This window comes from Rissa tridactyla, chromosome 6, assembly GCF_028500815.1.
Source record: "Rissa tridactyla isolate bRisTri1 chromosome 6, bRisTri1.patW.cur.20221130, whole genome shotgun sequence".
In the NCBI taxonomy this organism is placed as follows: Eukaryota; Metazoa; Chordata; class Aves; order Charadriiformes; family Laridae; genus Rissa; species Rissa tridactyla.
The window spans coordinates 41,903,306-41,928,906 of record NC_071471.1 but is presented as its reverse complement, the minus strand read 5'-3'; the positions used below and the strand labels follow the sequence as shown (position 1 = coordinate 41,928,906).

At 39.7% G+C, this 25,601-nt stretch overlaps 1 protein-coding gene across 1 annotated transcript in view; it reads left to right on the top strand.

Moving 5' to 3' along the window:
• GRID1 (glutamate ionotropic receptor delta type subunit 1) overlaps positions 1-25,601 on the top strand; it is a 549,473-nt gene that overhangs the window by 495,096 nt on the left and 28,776 nt on the right. The window contains exons 10-12 of the mRNA XM_054207026.1: positions 999-1,196; positions 3,117-3,441; positions 4,834-4,972. Coding sequence (XP_054063001.1) covers positions 999-1,196; positions 3,117-3,441; positions 4,834-4,972 — 662 coding nt within the window. The remainder of the gene's footprint in view (positions 1-998; positions 1,197-3,116; positions 3,442-4,833; positions 4,973-25,601) is intronic.

Sequence of the window (25,601 nt, the reverse complement as noted above, 5' to 3'; positions counted from 1 at the left end):
AAATTAGGGCTTGAATGCATTCCTGCCTAAAATACTGTAGTTTGCAGCTTGCAGAATGTGCTGCTTTTTGTGATTTTTATTTCTCTTTTTCTGAATCATGGTACAAATAGGAAGTATCACGTAAGATTATTCAGGCACTCTTTCCAGCCCCCAGTTTTCTTTCCTCTAACTGGTGACAGGTGAGGTTTGGCTGTAGCTTACGTGGGAGGTGAGCAGATCCCTTCCACAAGAATGGAAGGTACCAGGTTGCAAAAGGCACCCAACCGTGGTGGCTCTGCCACCAACAGCCCTGGCAATCCCCCATGGGAGAGCAGGACACCCATGCCTGACAGAAAACATACTACAAAATGCTGCATTTCCATGGTCCCAAAACGTACATTAATATAAAATACTGCAGGAACCAGTACCCATGAAGGTTATTGTTTGAATTTTCAAAATATTAAATATTCACAAAATGCAGCATTTTTAGCTCTTGTTTCAATATGTCTCCTGAATAAAAGATTAATCACTGTCTGTAAAAGATGGCTTTCTAAATCTGATATGCTCTGAGATAGATGGACAGTAGTAATGTTCCTATCTAGGACTCATGTGCTTAATTTAATATCTGTACTCTAGACAGCTAGTTAGGACACTAAGGTAGGTGTCTGTGCCCTCTATATAGCCAGTGATAAGAGACCGGTACTTCAGAGAGCAGTTCATCCTGTGGGCACCAGGGAGGTGCTAGAGGGGGTTGAATTGTCCTCTGGATTCTCTGCCTCTTCCCAAGAACTGTGGAAAACCCAAGGCCATGGACAGGACTCAGGTGCTAAAGCCCTGGTGTCTGCCTGGGATGCCTCATAGTATCCTGCATGGCCTACAGTTTTTGCTTCAGAAGGTTATAAGTGTCTCAAAATCCGTGCCAGGTTGTCCAGAATTAACTCAGGAAACATATTTTTGATAAGAGAAGCAAACTAAAAAACTTGTTTCAAGTATCAGTTAAGATATTGTTTTGTTCTCAGGAAGAACCTTTTGTGATGGTGGCGGAGAACATACTTGGGCAACCAAAGCGATATAAAGGATTTTCCATTGATGTCTTGGATGCACTTGCCAAGAATCTGGGCTTCAAATATGAGATATATCAAGCTCCTGATGGCAAATATGGACAGCAGCTACAAAACAGCTCCTGGAATGGCATGATTGGGGAGCTCATTAATAAGGTACACAGAGAAGAAGCTGTATTTTTAAAAATAAATCAATAAATAAATAAATGAAAAGACTCTTTGGAGTAGGCTGCCAAAGCTTTATAAGGATGTCATTTAAATTCCCCCCTTCCTCCATTCCAAATCAAGAGAATGGATTAGGATGAAAACCAGTGCAGAACGCTTCTGAGCTATGGGGTAGTTTGAGTGTGGTGTAAATTGTGCAATTTAAGGCCCTGTATACAGGATAAAACTAGAGAGTCTGCTGTTCTGTTTGCTCCCAACTGTTCTCAACATAAATTATATCAGTGTAAACCTCTGTGTTTACATAGCTGTAAGAATAAGAGGAGAGGATACGTGCGTGTGAGTGAATGACCATAGAAAATAGAAAAAAGTAATTTATGGCATTTGGTAATGATCGACTGTTTGATTCCAAAACAGGAAAAGCTTTCCTAGTAATATACAATAAAGGAGTGTTTTGAAGGACCATACTTTAAACTGATCTCAAGATTACTTGTTCATTTAAAACAGAGAGGACCAAAGTTCTCTTAATTACAGTCTTGCAAATCAGGAGTAAGTTAATTGAACTCCATTGAAGTAAATGGGAAAAGTCCATAGCTTAGAATCTCCCGGAGAATGAAATGAGTGTATTTTGTTCATGTTCTCGCTATCTGACATGGGACAAATGTTAATCAAGAAGGAGAATCAAAGGAATTAATATTCCATGTTGCTGCCCTTTGTAGAAAAGGTTACTGTTCTGCAGTGGAGTTATTACTGAAAGTGAAAGCTTTCTCATTATCTAGTAAGTAGGCGGCTCAGTACCTGGTAAGTAGATGTTCAGGAAGAAATAGAAGCAATTAAAGCAATAACAAACATGTGTATGATAATGGGATATTCTTGGTCGGTGCTAGGAAACATAAAGAATTTTTTACTTACTTTGCATTGACATAAGCTGTTTGACTTTTATTGACTTGAAAATGTGGTAAGAAATCCTGTTAAATTTATTTGGAAATTGCTTTCTTTGAAGCAATCTATTATGGTATTTTTTTTAATGATATTTCTGCTACTAGTTTTTCCACTGACTCCAAAGGATTTCAAAGCAGATCTCCCTTACCTAACATTTTCTTTACTTTCCTAACAAAATGTAGAGAAAGGAAACAAAAAGTACATTCTGTTTTTTTGAAGAGAACTGTTTTTATTAAGGTGGAAAAATTTCAAAATTTAATTGCAGCTCTTCAAAAGCTGTGGGAATCTTACTTATTAACTCCTGCTTTATCTTTCATTGAGTCTGCATACTCTTTAAGGACCTTCTATGTGTAAAACCTGCTTGCTTTAAATGTCGAGGTCAAAGCAGTTTCAGGAGCTAAGTTGCCTTTGTTGCATTATTCCAGTTACTAGTTTTTGCAGTCACTTTATTCATTGTAAAAAACAAAGAAAATCTCCCCAGTTGTCATATGAAATCCCTTCATGAATATGGGCAGCTGGCAACTCTGCAGGGAGAACAACAAATGTTAGCTCTTCGCACCTTGCTATCAAATACACAAGCTAAATATGGTGTTTCTTTTGTATTGCTTGCGGTGCACCAGGTTAATATGGTTTGGAGTTTTAGGCATCCTTTGGAAAACAAGTGAGGGATAAATGTTAAATAAATTGCACTCATTCCAGAGAGGAGTCAGGGTGACACTTTTTATTGTAGAATACTTTGACGGGTTATGTTTCACTATTTTGCTTTAGACTAGTGCAATTAATTAGTGTTCAAATGATGAAACTGAATCTGGTTTTATTTTTAGACAATTCATTTTAATTTGCCTAAATCTGTCAAATTATAGAAAGCAATGCGTGAAGTCCCTTTGTTCTTAAAAAGCTTCTCGTTAAAGCTCACGCTAGCAGAGTTCAGGGCGAAAGGAAGAGATCTGATCTGTTGTGTTTGTCTTGCAGAGAGCAGACCTGGCCATCTCAGCCATCACTATAACACCAGAACGAGAGAGCGTTGTGGACTTCAGCAAGCGGTACATGGACTATTCCGTGGGGATCTTAATCAAAAAGCCCGAAGAGAAAATCAACATCTTTTCTCTCTTTGCTCCTTTCGACTTTGCGGTGTGGGCTTGCATTGCTGCAGCCATCCCTATAGTTGGTGTCTTGATATTTGTCTTGAACCGCATCCAGGCAGTCAGGGCACAGAACGCTTCCCAGCCGAGCCCTTCTGCTTCCTCCACCCTCCACAGTGCCATCTGGGTCGTGTACGGCGCCTTTGTTCAGCAAGGTATTTACTCTCTTATAAACACTGCTGACGGATGTTCAGAAATGTTCTGCCTTGGATAAAGCAGGTCAGGACATGTTAATCTTGGCCAGAACGGTCTAAAGGTGAAAGAAAAGGCTCATACAGGGAGGTAACGTGTTTTATTAGACCAGCTAATGAAAAGTGGGAAGAGGTAGGTAAGTTTGGGGCGGGTTGTGTTGTGCTTTTCTGTCTCAGTAAAGTTCAGAAAAAACACACCATGCAGACTTTTCCACTTCAGGAAAATTACCGCGTGATAAATAAACTACAGAGCTGCTTGCTGCGGAATTGCAACATTTCTCCAACTTTGAAACTGGCACCTATTCTAATTTTTTAAATTTAATTTTAGAAATTTATATGTTTTTGAACTAATGTGAGAGTTTATCTTTTGGTTCTTTGAACTGAATAGGAGAATGATTTGTAGTCAGGTAAGTAACTTTACGCTCAGGAATCTCTAGGCATAAGACTAATCCTATTGAATTCAGTAGGATTGCTACCAAAAACAAAGTTATTTTTGTAAATAATTGTTGGCAAAATCTGCACACACAGTTTTTGTCCCATATCTATAATGTTAGTTCTATTCTTGGAAGGCAGGTTTTGTTGAATGCTAACATATGGCTATGTCGTTAACATTTGCCTGCATTTTTTTGCATTGTGATTGCAAGCTTATAAAGCTTCAGCTGGAAAATCCTTACTATTGCTATGACGCTTGGTCCCTTATCTCATTAAGGTGGCATCCCTCATGGGTTTAAGTACAGTAAGATACAATCAGCGCAAACATACACTGAAGTGACTAGCACCAGCTGTATGGTAAGGTTTGGCCTTCAACAATGTTCAGGCATAACTGGGCTTGAAGCCTACTAGAAAGAACACTTCACGTTGTTTGAAATGTTGTAAAAAGTAACGAGTAATGACACTAATGCTTCAGTCTTCGCAGATTTAAATATGGCACAGATAGCACACAAACCATTGGAGTTTTGTGGGTTTTTTCTGAATCTGAAATGGTCATTGAATATTACTGTATTCTGAACACTAATGATTTTATTCCTGCATATTAGTCATGCTTCACCATTAAACTTTATTTATTTAGAATATTTTTCATGTTCTGTAGATTTGCTCCTCAATAATTCCCAAAGGAAATAGCTTGAAAGATGATTTTCTAGCACAGTATCCAGGGTAAGAGGCTGACTGTAGAAAATGTTTGTAAATTATCAGTCTCAACGGAAGCAGTGATTTTCTCACAGTGAAAGGGCAATCTGGAGGGGAAGTAGAAATGCAGAGGGGTAGCTCCAACAAAATTTAACATAACAGGGCACGCAGAGGGTGATGGTAAATGGAAGCTGCTGAGAGACCCTCATTTTCTCTCTTTATATGTAGGGGGCGAATCTACTGTCAATTCTGTGGCTATGCGCATTGTAATGGGAAGCTGGTGGCTCTTCACCCTTATCGTGTGCTCTTCCTACACAGCCAACTTAGCAGCGTTTCTCACAGTATCAAGAATGGATAATCCTATAAGGTAAGAGTCTCTTCTTAACATGAAGCTGGAAACCTGGATTTCACAGAAAGGTATTATCCATTTGAGCACTCATTCTTGCAAGAAAGGGATAACTCTCTCATAAAATACTCTGCATATTTGCAGTGGCTGCTTCTCTCTTCTCAGCCCCCCTTCTCCTTCACTCCTACAACCCCCAAGCAGTTATGGCAGTTGCGTGGAGGGGACAATGGCACTTTAATTGTGTATTTTTCTAGAAGAGATGTCTTTCATGTTTATATGCATTTTGCTTAACTAGAGCTCTAACTGCTTCAGCTGTCTTTATTTCTTTGTTGAATATCAGAGGGACCTGTCACCTCTAGGGAACTATATAACATTCCACTTCTCGCCATCAATGTGTAATTTTATGTTCTCAATATTTTGATATACATTGGGTTTTATGCTATTATTTGCATGTAAGGTAATATAGGGAGTCTTTTAAAATATAAATGACGAAAATATAAACGGCCAGATTCAGTGACATTATTTGCAGAAAAAGCTTCTTCGCAAGGAGGAAAAGATAACCGAACCTGACTCCAGGATAATAGATGTAATATAGCAGTTGTTTTATTAAATTTATGTCTAATTCTCTACAGTTGTTTTGGCAATGTTGTGATGATAAATTACAGCTTCTGTAACAAACGCAATTTATCTTGCCCCTTTGACTTCTTTCCCCTGCCGTTTGCCTACTAATCCATACCCAATGAGAATATTTTCGATATACCAGACCCCTGAGCAGCTCCAGAGAGCTGCTGCTTGTTTGGTGGCAATTTGAGTGTGTGCGTGTAATTTTTTCTTCAGAAAATTTAAAGGCTAAAGAATGTTTTCATTTTTTCTCTCAAAACAAGGACAGAATTTCCAACTTCACACTGTCATGAAGTACTGGGAGGGCCGTTGATCTTCTGTCATCAGTGTCAATGGGATTAGAGCCTGGTATCTCATGTTTGGTCTGATGGTGATAGAGAGGTGGCCAGAGGATGATGGGCAGTGTGACACAGAAAATGCTGAACCAAGGATTTTAGGTGCTAGAGAACGACATGTGTACTCTGTTGGTCTTACTTGGGGGCTTCACTGGGAAAACTGGGGCTGTAATCTTTGTGCTAGGCTCCTGAAACAGAGGCATTGGCACTTAGGTGAGGCTGGCACTTAAAAAAGCTGCTTTTGCCTTCTCTGTGGTATCTGCACAGAAGGATGTAAATAAGTGCATTTCTCATAAACATGAGTTTGACAGTATTTCCAATTTTTAACTTGCCATTGTGTGCTTGCAGGTAATGTAATGCTTTGTATGGATATAGTATTATAATAATAACAATAATAAATAATAATAATAATAATAATAACCAGCCCACAACCATAAAAAGTTTTGGTTTTAAATTAATTTTCTCTTAGTTTGGACAAAATAAGTGGGTTTTAACAGTAATAGAAATAAGAACTGGAACTAATTTCTGGGAATAAGATGAGAAACAAAACAGAATAAAACTACTGCAGAGTACCTGCAAGGCCTGGCTGAAATTGGAATAAAGTTAAGCTCAATGAATAAATTGCTTTTGAAACCCAAGACAGAAATAGTTATCCATAAGGTTTGAGTAATGATTTTCTCAAAAATTTCTGAAAGTTCTAGTTCCTTCATGGCAGAAGAAATCATCTGTTTGGTCTACTGAGCACCTCCCAAAACTCAGCAAAGTTCAGCGGATGAAAGTTGGGGTGAAATGCGGTGAGGAATCTGCAGAGAGAGATGGGTTTAAGAGCAGAACTATGAATTATTAGAGGAGGCCTTTGAGGCTGAGCTTTTACATTTACAAGGGGTTTTGATTCCCCTTCTTATTAAATGAAAGGGCATTGCTAGTGATCTTGAGGGAGGGGAAGAAGATTTTTGGATAAAGGAGCTGCTTGGTGTTGTTTTGGGGCTTTAAAGCCCAGATGCCCTTCTCCTGTTAGAGATGGCAGCTGAAGAGTTATAATTAAATGTGTTTCTATACCTAATTGGAGCTGCCACTTTTCAGGTTCCCAATACCACATCCCCTTGTACAAGGTGAGGATACAAAAGGAAGAAAGCACTCCACTGTGATCTGCAAACACCAGCAGAGTCATTCAGGTGCCAAACCAGAAATGTGTAAAGTAATTTGAGTTGCCATAAGCTTCACTGCCTGTGCTCCAGCTACTTGGCTATAAGGGCAGAAGTCTCTATTAGGTGGTGTCAGCCACAATGTGGAGTATTCATATTGCCTGGAGTGTCTAAAGTGGTCTTGGATGCTTCGGCTTAGGCACCCAAATCATCCCCCAAATAATCTGAAATGGTCGCTGTGAGAAAACTCTTTGATTTGCTTACTGGTTGGCATAACTGAACCAATTAAGGGACTTGCTTGGCTTGGCTTGCCTGTGGCTATTTTACAAATTTTGCAGAATCTCCCTGAGATCCTGCTACTCTGAGAGAGAGAGAGATCTGGACTAAACCTTCTTATCGAAAACTGCTAGTCCCTTAGGATGGGGTAAAGGAATAGGTTCTCTGGAAACTCTGTTGAGCCTTCATCCATTTCGAAGCTATGATGAAGTTATTTTCATGTCCTCATTCTTTAGGAGAAACATCGTACAAAATTTTGGGTCAGACTTAGAATAAATATTTTTCCTGAGGAAGTAAGTTACTGCCGTACATGAATGCATTGTGGCCTGGTCTCTCAGCTCCCCGTACTACTTAGCTTCAGCATCGTATGGTGTGGAGTGACTATTTTTGCCTTTCTAAATTTGCCACTCAGCTTGCCTATATTATATCTTTCATGGGGCCATAAAGGAATACTTACTTGAAATCCATTTTTCCCACCCAAAGAGGCACAATGAGTTATAGCTGAAAATTTGCTCACCAGCTGAGAACTACCAAATCCATCTGTGTGTACTTCCATTGTTAAGAAACCAGCCCCCCCATCCTCTCTGTAAATGTGTGCTGTTATCTCTCTCTCCATAGGAAAGTCCTCTGGTGTTCAGTACGGCTGCTGCTAAATTGCCAGCAGGAGAGAAAATAGTATTATGGTGCTGCAATAGCTGCAACGTAGTTAAGATTTTCATTACAAGACTGATTTTCTCCTCAAGCCCCCTCCAGAATGCCTTATGAAAGTTGTTTCAGCATCAAATTTGACATGTGTGGTCTGTGACTAGTGGAATAGGAGTACGTTTGATGGAATAACTAGGTGTCAATCAACCCAGTGATCCTTACCTCCACAATTTCACTGCAAAACAAGTGTGTCATAGAAATCATAAATTATATTTATTAGAAAGGGCTTGGTGAGACATTCACTGAAGCAAAGTTGAACTGTTGGAAGGCAAATTTTTAGAATTAGCACGTCAGATGAAAGCCTGCTGATGAGGGATTTTTTTTTTTTTAAATTGTGGTATTGGCAAGACTTATAAGGCGTTTCCACCCTGCCACGAGCTTCAGGGACTGCCTGTGACTCACAGAGAGGTGAAATACCTAGAGCAGGAGGCACAGCAGAAAGCAGCTTTGATATGCTGCCTGTATTTCTGTATTTCCTGACAGAGACTTCCTAAATCTCAAATGGGTTCCCAAGTGCTGTGCTGTCCTGAAGCCCGCATCCAGTGTAAGAAATGTGCTTGTCTTGGAAAGAACAAAAATCTTCTCCTCGGGTTATCCCACACCCTCAAGGGCTTCCTCATAAGCATGATAACGGGGAGAGGCACTGGCTTTGTGGTCTGGCATGGCTGCTTGTGCTGCCTTGCTCTTCACGCGTCCTGAGTGCCCATCATGTCCCCCTGTGACAGGGCAATATGGAGGGTGAGAACGTGGAGTTTGAGACCCACATCAAAACCTCTGGCCCTTCAGGAGGTCAAAGACAGCAGGAAATAGTGTGAGCCTTCCCCAGCTATCCTCCATTTTCCAGTTGCTAGAGGCTGGTTCTTCTGCACCCCTTTGCTCTTTTAATTCTGTTTCTTTGAGCCCTCTGTCCAAATTACCTCTTTTGCTCTTCTCATCTTGTCTCTGCTCCAATGTCATCTCAAGGGAGCAAAGTCAATATAGTCATTACCTCAGGAATTCCATGTTCGCGGAGATTCACAGGCAGGACAGTGAACCATCAAGCAGATTTCCCAACCGTGCGTGGGCAGAAGAGCAAGGTGTTGTAAAGGAGAAGGCATTTTCTGCGAATGTGCTGGTGGCAACCACTTTGGAGCTCAGGCTAGGAGGCCGCGATCCATGTTCTAGCTTTGTAAATGATTAATTCTTAATTTGTGTTTTTAAATAGAAATCTAGGTAATGTTTAGAGCCTGTGCTAATCCTTGACAAACTTGTTTAAACCCAAATGCTTTGCATTTATTATTCTAATATTTGCCTTCAGAACTGTATGCAGTTGAGAAGTCTTCTAATGGGTCAGTCTGCCAAGTAAGGGCTGAATTATTACATGAGAGTTTGTTCTTTCTTTTGTCTTATTACATTTTCAAACAGCCCTTGGATCTGCTGTCTGACCTTCCATTTGTAATTATGAGTTTAATTAGCAGTGACTTAACTTCCAGCTTCATTTCTTGTTAACAAGCAGACTACATGCAGTTCAGTAGCTGCACAGATACTCTGAAGCTCAGGTCTAGGAGAGCTTGCCTGACAAGAGGTTAAGAATCATGCAGGAAAAATAGGACATAAGGAAGTAGGCTATTTGCAAATTCAAAAGGGTTTAAAATTAAGATTTTAACAAATTGATCGTTAACATTTGCACATGCTATGGATATTTTGAAAGGCATCTATATATACGCATTTGTGGACTGCTTACAAACGCATGTTATATCTGCTTTCAAGTTCACAGCTGTTGTTTCATGATTCGGGATTTCTTTATTTGCGTTTTAATCCCCAAACTTCATGTGTTTCGGTGACAGCTGAAGATTTACTGCAGCTTAGTTGGGGTCATAGTCTGGCACTTGGAAGACTTGAGTACAAATTTTATTTCTACCACAGGCTTTGTTTGATCTTGGCAAGCTTAGCCTCCTCTCTGCCTCAGTTGCCTTTCTATACAACAGAGCAAACATTTTTTAATATCTTATATGGCACATTGTCAGTTTAGCTGCTTTAAAGACGATGGCCAGAAACGACCATATTATAATAGCTCTGCGGGTATCAAAAAAGATAGATTTTCTGGGTTGCATACAAACCAGAAACAATCTCAATATATTTTAAAAGAAAATGAGGAAAATATTTTGAAGATGCCAGCTAGAGGGAAACGAACAAAGGTTTCATCTGCTGTAGTTAAGTGGATTTGATAGGGTTGGTAGCAAGAACCTCACAGGAATCCTTCTGTATTTGCAGTGATTTTGCCTTGAAATTCCTTGTGTGTGAAAACAGCCCTTCTGTTGTTAATATCATACATGGCTTTCTAAATATTTCATTGGATTTTCTTTTTTTTATGTTTAATTTTGTTATGTTCCATTTGTACTATGTTTTGCAGTGTCTGTGCAGCACCTCAGGCACGTTGGCAGGAGGCACGTATGAATGAGCATGATAAAAAATAATTATCGTGATTATTATTTAATGCCTGTGAGCAAAAGCTTCAATCATTAAATAACTAGATTAAGTTCATCCATGAAAACGAAGGCTAAAAAAGAGTGTAAGAAAGATGCGAGTGAATGAGCAAAGACAAAAAAATCAAAACTTTTATTTTCTTTCTAGAAAATTACCTGTTTAGACCTCGTGGAGGAGATGTCATGGGTGATGCACTGCAGCCTGTGCAGCAGGGCAGCAGTGCTCAAGGGCAGAGCTTGCCAGGCGTTTGCCTTCAGGCACTGTTCAAGACAAGGCACTGTGGCGTTGCCAGTGCTAGAACCCCCCCCGCCGTCCATCTTTTCATTTCACTTTCATTGATGGTGTTGCCCAGTGGGTGCTTCTGGCAAACCCAGGACTTCACAAAGTCTGGAGCCTTTTAAAAAGCTTTCTGAATGTTGGCATATGCCGTTCAACCGCGGTTTAAAATGGTTCCTAATTACTCCTGTAATTGAGCAAGCAGGTAAGCATATAAGTGCAAATATTTCCCAAGGACATTTTTTCTGGGGAAAAAGGAGAATGCACAGCTGAAAATCAAGCTTGCATTCCATCTCTCCAGCTGTGATTATAAAAATGTGGCATATATTGGACATTAATGGAAAACTAAGAGATTTGTGATTCTACACCCTCGTCAACTTTACTTTTACGACAGCTATCTTATAACATCACTTCATTTGTTCTTGTTACTGGGAAGTTCTGTGACTTAAGTGGGTTGAGGCATTGACATTCAGATGCATGTACAGTTTAGAGAAGAAAATGATTTGGATATGACGTTAGCAAAATCTACCATCTGTGCAGGTAATAAAATGATTTTTTGTTTATTATTTTTTTTTGCGTTGGAAGGGTAAAAATCTAGCAAGAGCAGCAACCCTCGTGACAGCCCATGAAAACGTACATGGATTGGTTCAAATCTGAGATCTGATACGCAGTCTCTTCTCAGCTCAGATTGAGTCACCTTTTAAGTCAGATTTTCTCATGTTATAATACCGGTTATTCACTGTCTGTCCATAGAATAGAGTAGCTGTACGCTTTCTGCATACACTAAATCCCATTGGCCTCTGACTTCAGCATTCTTTGCTGTACTATGTGGTTTCTTTTTATTTCAAGGATAGTACCTATGGCTTGTTTTGTAGGGTTTTACTTTCTATTTGGCTCCTAAGGGATAAACAATACAAAATGCAGTAATAGAAGATTTTTGGCCAATAGCATATTTATATTTCTATTGTTTTCTCTAAAGAAGCTAATTTAATGTCTTATATGAACCGATAATGAAATTTAATGTAACAGGATATTAAAAAGGCAAAACAATGATTACTACAGCAATTCAAACAGAGGTGGCCTTAAAGCTTCAGATGTCTCTTAACTGTAAAGACTACCTCAGCCCACCAGTTTTTAAGGACAAAATCAGGAGTAGGAAGAAAAACTTCATGGTGAACTCTGTTTTGGAAATGGATTCTGGGTGCGGAACAGCTGTTAAAGCAGGCTGGCCAGTGTGCTCAAGTATTTGAGTTTCACTCCTGTAAAAACACTAGTATTTTTTGTCAGAAGCGTATTTGAACAAAGACCCTCAAAGTGGGAAGCCAGGTAGAACATGAAAAAAAAGTATCTTCATGACATTTTCTAGTGAAGCAGCTGGCTGGAAAACGCAGAACACCTGTAAAATTTTGTGTATTTTATACTGTTACCTGTGCTGGTCGGAGTCATTAGTGTAACAGTGGGACATATTATTATTAGTAAGCATTTTGTCACAGTGAGTTACTCCCTGTGAAATGATGAGATGAAGTTGAAAGTAGGTGTACCTACTTGTAAGAAGGGAAAGCTGTACCTGTTTGCTTACTTGCTGTCAGCTCAGACAGGACATACGTGAGCTTCCAACTCTGTTAATCTGTTGCATCTTTTGGAAAATGCTTCATTTGCTCATGTAAAAAAAAAAAAAAAAGAAAAAAAGGAAAAAAGAAGTCTTCTCATCTTGCACATTTCCTCACCAACATCTCCATGCGAGTAGCGGTTCTGTCATTCTTGTACCACAGTGGTTAGGCACCAGAATTTCCCAGCCTCCTGGCAGGAAAGTAATTTTCCCACCTTCTGCTCATTGTCACATATTCAGTGTCAGCAGGATGACTGTGAGTATAAGGAACATGCATTGAATTGTTTATTTCTTTAGATTATTTTGGATGGAGGGAGAAGAGGATAAAGAAGGTAACTTGCCAGCAGGAGCAGAGGAAGAATGCTCGCCCAGCCATCCTCCCAGAGCAGTGGTTGGTTGGTTGGTTGGTTAACACTGACAAGTGTCACTGTGCTATGGCCAGTCCTGTACTCCACTTAGATGATTCGTCTTTTACATTGCAAGGTTTCAATTAATAGCCAGCAATAAAAATTAAGTAATGATCGTATAGGCTAAAAGTTCAGTTCATGCAATCAATTCAAAAGCTGATCTCTTGGAGCAAAGCTCAGCAGCCATTCTTTCAGAGACTAAAGACTGAGCATGGCTACGCTGTATGTTGTGAGGTTAAGAGTTTGAGTTTTGGTGAGCTCAGTGCACTGTCGTCTCTTTCATCTTGTGCTGATGAAATCAGCCATAAATTAAGAAATGTAACTTTGTACGAGATAGCTGGGGTACGTGTCTTTTTGACATCCCTGCTGTGGACACAGGGGCTTCAGTTGAGGCATGATGCAAACAGCTTTGTGCAGTAATGTCTTAAATCATATAAGCTGGATTCATTGGTGTTGTGGGGAGGATTTATTTTTGATTCTCTGTTGGGTTTTTTTCCTCCCGTGCATTTGTACGATGTATGCATATTGACTCAAATGGTTACATTTCTCTCTTATAATTACTTAGAAAAATTTTTTTTTGGTTTTCAGGTTCCTCACAGTCTCTTTCAGGAATTGCCAGCCCTTCTGTAGTCCTTTATCCTTTAAATCAGTTTCCCAAGAGACTTTATCCTCCAGTGCCTTAAGTCTGTTGAGGTCTGGTCTTTTGAAATCTATTATATTTATGCTGTTACTCCTGCTTTTTTTCTTTTTTTTTTTCGCCCTCAGGATGGTGAGCTCTATCATCTTGCAAACACTTTTAATGTGATTACTTTTCTCTTTGACATTTTCATTCAAATCTGAAGTAGCCATTCCCCTTATAAATGCCTCCATGATAGAAGATCATTCTTTCTCACACCTTAAACTCTTAACACCTTAAATGATACATAGGATGGTATTTCGTCTTCTGAAATAAAAGTTGTTCAAATAGATTCTAAAATGTTTATAGACCATCTTGCAATGAGGTGGAAAACTTGCCATTTAAAGAAAAGGCTTTAAAAATTTAATATCCTTATCAGGAGATTTCTTGATGGTGTAAAAAAAAAAAGAAAAAGAAAAAAACCCAGCAAACCCACTTTCAATAGATGCAGGTTATGTGTGTTTGGGAAGGAAAGGAGCTGGGGGTTCTTATTTTCTCTGGAAACTAAGATGCTACTCTTTATTACCCTAAGCACTTTCCTATTAGTTCTTAGTTCCTGTGTTGCAAAAGATTTTCTAGAGGGTAAGAAAACTTTTCTGGAAATAATACTGTGTTGCTAAGGGAAGGATTGGGATTGCATGTGTTCTTTCCACGTCCTGGGCTCACCTGCCTTACTGAGCAATGTTCTCTTCTTCTGCACGTGTGCCCCCATATAATGTAACACAGGAGCGTTTCCAGACTCATCTGGAGATGAGGGAGAGAAGGGTGTTGCCTTAGAAAAGCTATTTTGATACAGCTGCCAAAGTTCCATTAAAAGAAATGTAATCACATGCACTGAAGTTGTTTGCCTTCTAAACCATTAAAACCAGCCTAGGAGAATAAGCCACTGATTTAATTTAATTGATTTATGAGTAGTCATATCTATCTAAAAAAGAGCAGAAAACCATCAGTCAGAATGGGGTGGATGTTAACTACTATGTTTCCTTCACATGGCAGTAATGCAATTTCCAAGCTCATATTCAAGGTATGTAATTAGGCTACCCAATAAACTAATTGATCTCAATATAAGGAACAGCTAGTTGTTTTGATGGAGTGCTGTCAGTGTTTCTAGTAGAAGATTCGGTATCCAGGCGAGACTCATGTTCAGGGTGAGGAGAGAGAGGCAAAAGGGTAAGGTCTCTCTTTCTGTTTCCCTCCTTGTACATCAGGATGAGGTGGGAAGCACACCATATACCCAGCGCTTGTAGTTTGGGTCCTCTGAGAAACAGGCAAGTGGGCCTCCAGACTTTAAAATATGCATATGTAATGCATGCACTTTAGACATCAATAATAACTGATGAATGCTATATCTGCTTTCAGTATTAATGAAGAGCCCTATGTTTTGATTTCCCAGGAGTACCCAGCACATGTTCTAGCAATCAAGATGCCTCTTCAGAGCCCTTCTGTTTTCGTCTCTTCTTTCTGTCAACATCGATAGCTTCTGCTTTACTCCCTGTGGTAAGGGAAGGGTGTGAAGCTGTTTTCCAGCATCACTTTGTACCTCTGACAGGTCTGAGCCATGTGAATTCACCCAGCCCCTGCGTGCTGGCTATGAGACTGCTGACACTGGTGCAGGCAGCAGCCCAGAGCTTTCCACACCGAGATCCTCGTTCTCGCAGCGTGCCACAGCTCCTGATAAATCAAAAATTAATAAAGAGTTGAGTAGGACCTTATCCCACACTGGGATTTCATGGACTTTAATGGAACTACTCACAGTATAATGATATCCTAACAGTCACAGTATAAAGTACCACTCGCCCTGAGTAAGGACTTTATAAGCCAGCACCAAGATCCAAGCTTATCTGTTCCCCACTCTATTTAATTAAAAAGCTACTCTTTGTCATCTGAGTGCAAAACAGAATGGCGGTGGTAGCAGTACTTATAACACCAGTTGAGAAGGAAGAAAGCAATTTCTTCCCTCTGGATCTTAATCATTAATCTTCATTAGGATTTTTAGCTTCCAAATGTGAGTGATAGAAGACATCAGCGTAGCAAACAATTTAAAGTGCATCTGCATAAATAATAGAGGTAGTTTGTTATTTTCATTATAGTTAAAAGCGTGTGTCAGTCGCCAGATGTGTTTGATTCAGACAATATGATTTTCATGCCAACTTTATGATATGTTTGATTTAGGTGAAGTGACTAAAACCTGCTGTTGGGACCGAGTTGCTGTTAAACACCAGCTGCAGTTTTTATTTTAATTAATAATTTAAGGCATAGAATACCTTGCTTTAATTAACATGTTAACCCTTCAAGGTACTCAGAGAAAGGTCACAATGGCAAAGTGGTTTAAAAGTAAAGCAAAAAAATATGTAAAGGTAGTCCAGATGATGTATTTCTTTCCCTCAAACAGGCCACAAGCTCTTGAGATGTTTGTGTTTTAATTTCCTCCTCACTGTTGAATGGAATGTGGAGTGTGGGTAAAGGACACATCTTAAAAAAAAAAAAATCTTAAAAAAACTCCAGTGTGATTACTCTAAATTTCTCTTTGTCAGTCTATTTCTTTCTATTGTTTAATTGCAAACATGGTGGCCAAACTGGGTAATATTTCAAGGGTATTTGTTAGAAATATGGAAAAACAGGGTGGTGAAGAAGAGTCCTGTAAATGCCCCTTGTAAATATAAAGTAAAGGCTGCCTCCAGACTTCACTCCCTCAATTAGACGTGAGATAAACTCACACGCGATCATAAATGCCCAGCCACGAGAGAAACCATCCAGACATCACAAACTATTGGGCACCAGTGGATCCAACTTTGAGATGCAAATCCTCGGAAACTAGCTTCTGTCGCTACCACTAGTAATGGATTTACTTGTTATGCTATTGTTTGTTTTTAAAAATATTTTTAAGCAAAGTAATTGTAACTTCTGCTGTAAGGACCATCACGGTTTCTTTCTCATGTGGTAACAATGCAGAAAATACAGGACATCTGGAAAGAGAAGATTTATTACAAATAAGCAACAAAAAACCCCCCACCTAGTTAATGGAAAAATCGGCAATCTAAGTGACTTTTGCTCTTATTGCCTGGAGGAGGTTTGGAAGAGAGGAAGGTTGGAAGTATAGTTAGAGACATTGGACTGGCAATCAGGAGATGTTTAGCTTATTTCTAGCTGTTTAACAGATTTCTTTACGTGCAGTGCTGGAGCAGAGCCAGTGTCAGCTCTAGGCAAAATGAACTTCTGTGATCCAGCGACAAGTCAAGTCACACTTGTGCAGATCACTGCAGATGACTGGAGTTGCTGTGGTGGTCCTGAGGGCATCGTTTAGAAATAGCAATGGATAGGAATAACCAGAGGTCTAATTTTGTTTACAGAAGAACCTGTTTTACTGATGATGATGAGAATCCTGTTTGATTTTTGGATCCAAAGTTGAATCTCGCAGGCAGAAAAACTATTAAGTCTTTTTTTGAAAATGGGCATGTTTCCTAAATAAATCACTGGAAGATATTATGAAGTTCTGTGAGCAATGGGACACAGCCTAGTTGTATGGATTTTTGTCCTACATTCCCCACACTTCTTTGACTTTAGCAAAAATACTGCAGATTGCTCTGAGATCAGTAAAGCAAAAGTGAGCTTTCAAGTGATGGTAATAGAGCATATTCCTGCTGCTTCTCAGACTCTTAGAAAAAGTACACAAAGCCTACACATGTTTTGCCAATACAATGTGTGTGGCTAGTAATTAATTGCTATTAAAATCATAAACATGTTCATGTATCATTTATTAATAGCTGGACTGCCTTTGCATTTCAGTGGGTGTACATACAGTTTGTTCTCTTATACAACTTAATCATGAAGTAGCTCTGCGGGAACAGAGTCCCAGTCTGCACTGAAAGCATTGCTGTATTGGGAATTTAGAAGACAGTTTAGCTTAGTGTTCTTGTCTTTCCCTTTGCATGTTGGAACGGAGGCTGGTGGATGTCATTTTAAAGAAATAAAATCATTGTGGAGGCTGTACAAGTTCTGTGCTTATAGTACTTTGTGTACGTATTATTTGGCCATTTTGTTTTGCCTTTCACTTAGTTTTTACACTTTTGTCTCCTACCCTGGAAACCCTCGAGTGTGTGCTTTTGTGTGCATGAGTAGTTTCACTGATCTCAGCAGTACTGGTCTACCTGTTAGGTATGCTGGGTACCCTAAAAAAGAAATTTCTTTGGACCAGCAGGAGAGAGAGGGTCCTTTTCCTGTGCTGGAAGGGTGACAGAACTGTTGCCATCACACGTGGCGCAGGGGGTGTGTAGCAAACCCGTGCCTCTTGTGGCAAAAATAAAGCTGGCGTTAGCTTTCTTCCCCTAGTAAATCCGTAACTGAATGTTGTATTTTGCTTTTTGTTGCACCCAATACAGGAAGGTGAGTCCCAGTCCAGACACGGGCTCATAGATGCCACCACACTGGCAGTAATGACCATGAAAACAGCTGCTATGATAAGCAGCTGCTGTAGTGCCCATTACCTGCTGAGGAGTTCAACCACTGTTTGTTTTAACTATGGTAAAAGTATGTAGTTGGCATGGCAACGTGTTCTGTGACACATGCCAATTGATTGGTTTTTCCACTGGAGGAAAGTCCCTGCTTCTTTGAAATCTTGTGTAGCAGCTGTTCCTGCTCCACTGATGATGGCGAGTGCATACATAGCCATAACTGCCTGTGCTGTTTGTCTCCTTCCGTGATTTGGAAATGTTTAGTCCCGGTGTGAAGGGCTGCAAATCCATTGATTCAGTGTAGTTTAATCTGTCAGTGCTTATGGCTTCCTTTGTAGAAACTCCCGTGAGGCTTTTTTCTGTGAAGGCTTTTGTTTAGAATAAAGTGGATGGTATTTTTCATGGACAGCTGATGAAATGAGTTTTATATGAACTATAGAATGATATATTTGCTGGTAAAGGACTTGATCCTGCAAACTGTATACTAAGCATGCAAGTACTGCTGCCGATTTCTGCTGGGCTAACTCTATTGGTAAAGTGAAGATTTTGCTTAGTGTATTTGTTGAAGAAACCCATTGCTCTGCATAACACTGCACTGAGGCAGAATTAAGACTGTTTAAAGTGACTTGATTTGCAGCGAAATGGAACAACGCAGAATTTGATCATGTCACTATAGAGAAGTTGGCAATTTAGTGATTGATTTAAGAGCTCAGCTTTATTATTCATAGTTTCAAAGAAAGTCAAAGAGATGCACAAATTAAAACCATGGATCTAATTCTTATGAAGTCTAAGGTTATTAGATGTGGAGATAAACTTGCTTTGATTTTAATATTCTCTGTGGCTACTGTCATTCTAACAATAGTTTGAACAATTTTATTGGCCTCACTAAAAATCATCTTTAAAATTGCCCATCTCTTAGGTTATTTATCATACATCCAGTTTAAGATGTCCTAGTAACATTCCTATTTGGACCTGGGACTATTGTTGGAAATTTATAGCAATATGTCAGAATACTTTTTTTTTTTGGATGGGTTTTTACTTTTGAGGTTTGCAGATGCTAAAGATAGATCAATTCTAATGTTATCTCATTATTCAGCTAATACATTGCCCTTTCCAGTATATTTGAAGACCTATTAAGTGTTGGCTTCACTAATATTTAGGGGGACTAACTGCTATTCTTTATTCCATTTTCAAGTGGGCTTGTGCTTTTGTAACTTGGGTTCAATAAGACGCTGAAACTTTTCACGTAAGTCTCAGAGTCAATGAGACTATCATCACCTAGTGGCTATTAATATCCATAACAGATGATTATTTTTTTTTCCTGGTCTTCAACCATTTAAACTATTCAACTTTGGATAGACTAGCTCTAGAGAATGTTTTTATGTGGAAGTTTGAACTCATTTTCAGATGTTTTAAGACACGATATACTCATTCATAAATCATACTTAAAACTGGAGATCCAAAGTCCAAAGATTGTTCATCGGTGAGTAATGGACTAAAGCTCAAATCCATTGCCTTGTTGCTTCACAAAATGGATATAGAAAATACACGGGACTCGGGTTCTGAACGGAAGGATCTTCTGCTCATGCAGAAATTATCCATTCCACCACACTGCCACCCACAACCTTGATTCAGTTTTGCAGACTGTTCCCTCGCTGGAGACCTGTACAAATGAGACGCTGATCCTGCAAAGCCTGCCTGGCTTCCAGCTCCGTCTCTCAGTGGGTGGACTGATGTGGTCACCAGCAATAAACATTATTTTCTCATTTGTTCTTGTTGTCTTGGTGAATACATCCATGGAGGGTGTAGTTGTGAGCAATTTTATGTCTCAAAATGTGAACATTTTTCTGAAGTTCACAGTAGGCAGAATTCTCTTTCAATTCATTGCTTTCCACTGGTGATAACTTTATCAAATGAATCTCTTTTCAGATAGGATTTTATATTCTAGGTTTCAGCTCATAGGTGTTTCTTGGGCTTATACTGGTGGTGTAAGATTGTCAAATCAATTCAGCTACTTTTATTTTTACTTAGATGTTTAGTGGGATTACTTTTTTTCCAATGTGTAAAGCACGTGTTTCGCTCCCATATATCCTGTTGAGAAAACAGCTATAGTTAGGAACTCCACGTACACTTAGATGTCATGAATTCCTAGCTTTTGAAAAATAAAAAAAAAGTTTTAAAAAAAATAAAGTAGCTTCAAGGTGTTTAGAAATTTAGGACTTGTGCCATACGTTTTATGTATGCATTTCTAAGGCTTCATTTCGGTAGAGCAGCTTAAAAAGTCTCATCATCTCTGGGACGCTTTATCTTCATGGCAGCCATCACCTAAAACATTATGCTGCATTGAGCAAAAAAATCTCAGGGTACTGACTTCCTTAGGTAAAAGAACAGAGCTTTTCTGCCAAATATGGAAAAAGCAGTAATTTTTTTTTACTGCCAGTATATGACTTAGGGATTAATATTAATTTAGAAAATTAATTAGTTTTAGTTGAGAGGAATTATTAATATTGTATTGTTTGACAAAACATACGTAGTGCTGTGAAGGGAGAGGTTACTCTGAAGTGTACTCACAACGTGAAAGAACGAGAGTAGAGAGCTGATCACTACTTCCATGTCTAACCTTAAGCTTTATTATTCCTAATAAATTTCCCGTGTCCAGTTCTGGGCTGCCCAGTTCAAGAAGGACAGGGAACTGCTGGAGAGGGTGCAGCAAAGGGCTACAAAGATGATTAGGGGACTGGAACACCTGTCTTATGAAGAAAGACTGAGGGATTTGGGTCTCTTCGGTCTGGCAAAAAGATAGCTGAGGGGGGACCTTATCAACACTTATAAATACTTAAAGGGGTGGGTGTCAGGAGGATGGGGCCAGGCTCTTTTCAGTGGTGCCCGGCAACGGGACAAGAGGTAGTGGGCACAAACTTGAGCATAACATGACCTAAACATGAGGAAGAACTTCTTTACTTTGAGAGTGACAGAGCACTGGGATGTCTCTGGAGACATTCAAAACCCACCTGGACGCGTTCCTGTGCAACCTGCTCTAGGTGACCCTGCTCTGGCAGGGGGGTTGGACTAGATGATCTCCAGAGGTCCCTTCCAACCCCTACCATTCTGTGATTCTGTAATTGTATATGTGCAGGCAAACGAACAGGAGCTAAGTACGAAAAATCTTGCATCATTTTTAAATAGTACTGTGGATTCAGAAACTGCTGAAATATTATTTTCCCATAAGTAATAACAGACTGGAAAAATCCCCAGTTTTACAGTGTCAGAACACAGGCAGTTGTGAATGCTAATGAGAAACTACCTCTGAATCAAGGAGCTGTCAGGATTTTCCCATTATGGTTTTTCTAAGGCTGAAGTTAAGATAAAATGCTACGGTTATTACTGTAATGTAAAAGATCAGTGCTGCATGACACCGCGATGCTAGCTGATTGGCTTCTTTGTAGTCATAGACTTTATACACCGGAGTCCAGGGGTGCAGCTTGCTGCAAACTTAAAAAAATGAATGGTAAGGATGAGGAAAAACTCAGTAAGTATTTTTTGCCTATTTTCCTTGTTCCTTTGTTTAAAGACTTTATTTATATTAAAAAAAAAAAAAAAAGTTGCAATGAAAAGAAAGAAAATACCATTTTTTTTAAAACTTAGAAATGACAGGAGCCTGTCTAGGTTTTTGTTTTGTTTTGGTTTTTTTAATACTTTGATCACATCTGATGATCCTGATGACTCCAGTTGAGTTAATTGATCCGCAGTTACTTCAAAGCACTTAGTGACAGGTTTAGTCTGCACTTAGACAAGATTTGTTCGTATTATTCATCCAGAAAATCTTGGGTTTATAGCAGTTCTGGAGTAAAACAAACCTATACTGGTAGCACATTTTTAGGCTAGGTATCTACAGCTACATGAATCTTTTACTAGTAAGAAAACATCTCCAAAAAGTGTAACGTAACCAGTATTGTTATTCTGGCAATTATTTCTAGAGGTCTAATTATAAATGCTAGTACAGCTATTGCCTGACTGTTTATTCTGCAGCATATGGTTTATGTCAATGTGTTTCTAAAAAATAAAACAAGCAGAAAGTCCAGTTTTCAGCTGACTCTACATGAAGTAATTGCAGCTCCCCTGGAAATTATGTCTCAATTGTTGCATTTATCTAGCAGGCATAACTTCACATGTTAAGTATTTTGGCTGGTAATACAGTTTTAAAAGACACCATTTTTGTTTAGATTGACCACAGATACATTTACTTAAATCAATTGGTTTACACGTACTTGCCTATTACAGCAATCACACAGTGGATGTATTTATCTACAAATTGAAGTTCGGCTCCTATAACTGTAAGTGAGGAACATCGGCTTTTTCTGCTTTACTAAGCTTTATCTTTAATCACACTTACAGAGAGTCCTTAATGGGTTGTGAGATCCAATAATTGAGGTGGTAAGGTTAATGGGGCATCTTGTTATGCTACACATTTTTGTTGCAAATAATTTTATATATTAAATGCATGAAATCTTTGCCATAAGAAAGTGAGCCAAGAATTTGAGTAGCTGCTGAAGATGGGCCCAGCTAATGGCTGGTTGCAAAAATAAAGTGTAGTAACAATGACAGCAGCTGTCTTTAGAGAATGACACAATTGTAAGATACAACCAGTATCCGAAATGTGGCAGTGAATGATTTTGTCTAGCGATGGCAGATCTGAGGGAGTTAAAATACCAATAGTTAAAACCTGCATTTGTGATTATCTTAATCCATCCTGTAAAAGCCAGAAGATACTACTCTCCATTCGGTGTCTTTTATGTATGTGACCATACCCGCCATGCCCAGATCTTTCGATCACTTCCCTGGCCATGGAGATGCTAAGCATTGCCTCCACTTTCAGCACAGAAAGACAGTATGGAGACGTTTTTTATACCGAGTAAGAACAGTGGTCTAGAGCATTCCCTGTCAGGATAATTTCTGAGGGAGCTTTTTGGCTAAGTGGGCCATTTGGTAAAGGCATAAGGTTATTTTCTCACTCAAACAGTCACCGTCCTTCTGAATTTATGCTAAAGGAACTGATGGTAAGCTTGGTTACCTGCTGTGACCCTCACTCTGTCCTTCGGTGATCATCTCTCTCTCTCACAAGACATTTCCAATGGTGCCACAGTACAGAGAATTTCCTGTGTCAGCGGCTGTTCATATAATACATCAAAGGGGGCACCGCAAGAAAAGCACATGCAATCCTTAGGGCATGCAATACTCCTTGTTATCTCTTCTAAGGAAATTCTGCCAGGTAAAGGGGCAGTAGTTGTCTCGCTCCCGACACCCAGGCAAAGGCTGTGCTTCCCTCCCTGCCACCAGTACTGATTATCTGTTTATTGGACCAGCAAAGCACTTGATTTAAACCCCGAATTTGCATGCTTTTCCTTGTGATGTTTAGAGAATTGAAGAAAAAGTGCTGCTTGGAAAGCAGGATGTGCTGTGCTTTTGTATAGTAGTGATTGTCGATAAAATGTAATTTAGCTAAAACAAAAGTACTGATTGTCAATAAAGTACAATTTAGCTAAAACAAAAGGCATATTTCTGACAAAAAGCTTCCACAGCAGTAAAGGCAGTAGAATTGATCCAGAAAATACTGACATTATTAAAATTGCAGGTTTAATTTCTTTTTTTTTTTTAATATCCAAACTCTCGAATTCAAACTTTCAAACAGAAGAGCAGCGTGAGCAGTAGGCACTTGTAAAGTTATCAGCTGAAAGCTCTGTTAAAGAACATTAGCTAAACATGTTTCTGCTACTGTGCTTCTACCACACATGCACTCCTACACACACTGAAATCTGTACGCCAAACTGGGTGTGAAAAAGGTTGCCACAGAAACCCTCCTGTGTGTATTGAGTACCTTTCTTTGTCATTTGTGCATAGAATAGACAGAAACGTGTCTTTTAACAGCTGGATCATCCATCCCAAGGATGGAAGCAATTCCATGGAATATGAGTAACTTATCATAAAAAATAAAGAAGGACCTAAATGTAGCATGTAATTATTTAGATCAAGACTGGAGGAAAAATGGTCCTGTTCACTGACATGTACAGGAAACATTTAGGAGACCAGAGTATAACTTTTGGGATTGCTAAACATAGAAAGAAAACCAACACGAATTCCTTAATTTTTCATTAGAATTTTGAATTTCCAGCAATCTCCGGGGTGTTCATTTTGTACTTTACCAAAGTGCCATATACAGAGCTAGGGAAATAACAGGAGGTTTGGGCTTCGATGCAACTCCCAGAGTTAGCCCAAATCCACAAGTGTGCAATGTATAAAGGGAAAAACTGTTCACACAGTCTTACTTAAAGCTGCTTAGCAGCTTAAAATGATAAAAAGTCCTTAACACAATTTAAGAACTTAAACCACTTAAACTGTTTGAAGTAGCCTTGTGAGTTCGAAGAGTTTTGGCGGGGGTGGGAGAGGCATCCCTGCTGAGCTGCAGCTCTGGGGACAGGGCTGGCAGGCTCCCACGCGGGGTGTCCAGGCAAAGGGGCCCTTTTGGAGCCAAACTTGGGAGGAGATGTGTCGGAGAAGATCATAGAATCATAGGATGGTTCGGGTTGTAAGGGACCTTAAAGATCATCTAGTTCCAAGCCCCCTGCCGTGGGCAGGAACACCTCCCACTAGACCAGGTTGCTCAAAGCCCCATCCAGCCTGGCCTTGAACACTTCCAGGGATGGGGCATCCACAACTGCCCTGGGCAACCTGTTCCACTGCTTCACCACCCTCACAGTAAAGAATCTCTTCCCGATATCCAATCTAAATCTCCCCTCTTTGAGTTTGAAACTGTTACCCCTCGTCCCATCACTGCGCTCCCTGATGAAGAGTCCCTCCCTGTCTTTTCTGTAGGCCCCCTTTAGGTACTGGAAGGCTGCTATAAGGTCTCCTCAGAGCCTTCTCTTCTCCAGGCTGAACAACCCCAACTCTTTTGGCCACACACAGGCTGGAAGATGGAAGAGTTTTATGTAGTGTTGTGGATGTGCCCAGATTGCTTTGCTTCAAATTGCATTGCAGGGAATCTTACAGGGATGTGAGCTGTAAGCAGTGGCATCCCCCCAGTTGAAATAGGGAAGAGGGTGGCAGAAAAATATTGTCTGTGACAAGTCTTCAGCTGTGGAAAACAGCTTCAGGGCCAAGGGAAGGTTCCTCAGGAGCATTGCGAAGAAATCTTCTGTGAGAGCTGCAAGGCAAAATGTTTTGCTTTCCTGGCTCCAGGAGTTGGAGGCAGGTGGGAGGTGGCATGAGTGCGTTTTTCGCGTGTTTTGAGGAGGACTTTTCTTTTTCTGAAAGACAGTTTTGGGGAAAAAGAATCGGAGGGAGGCAGGGGAGGGTTGCTTCCGTTTGACTGATCTCAAACAGCTGGTCAGTTGGTCATATCAGAAGCATGTCATTGTTACATCAAGTTATGCATTTATAAAACATAAAATAAACCATTATTTATAAGGTCCGGTTTGGTCCCTGCTGCAGCATGTGGTGGTCAGTGGTTAAATGTGTGTTTGTGTGTGTGTATGCGCAGATGAAAAAAATTGTGGCACTGCACAGAAGCGATACTTGAGGACAAAGGAAGGAGTCACAGGAATGGGGGCGAATGTGTGAAGGTGGAAAACAGCTAGGATGCTTCTTCCGAAGGCAATGATGCCACCTTAAGTGTTTTGAAGCTTG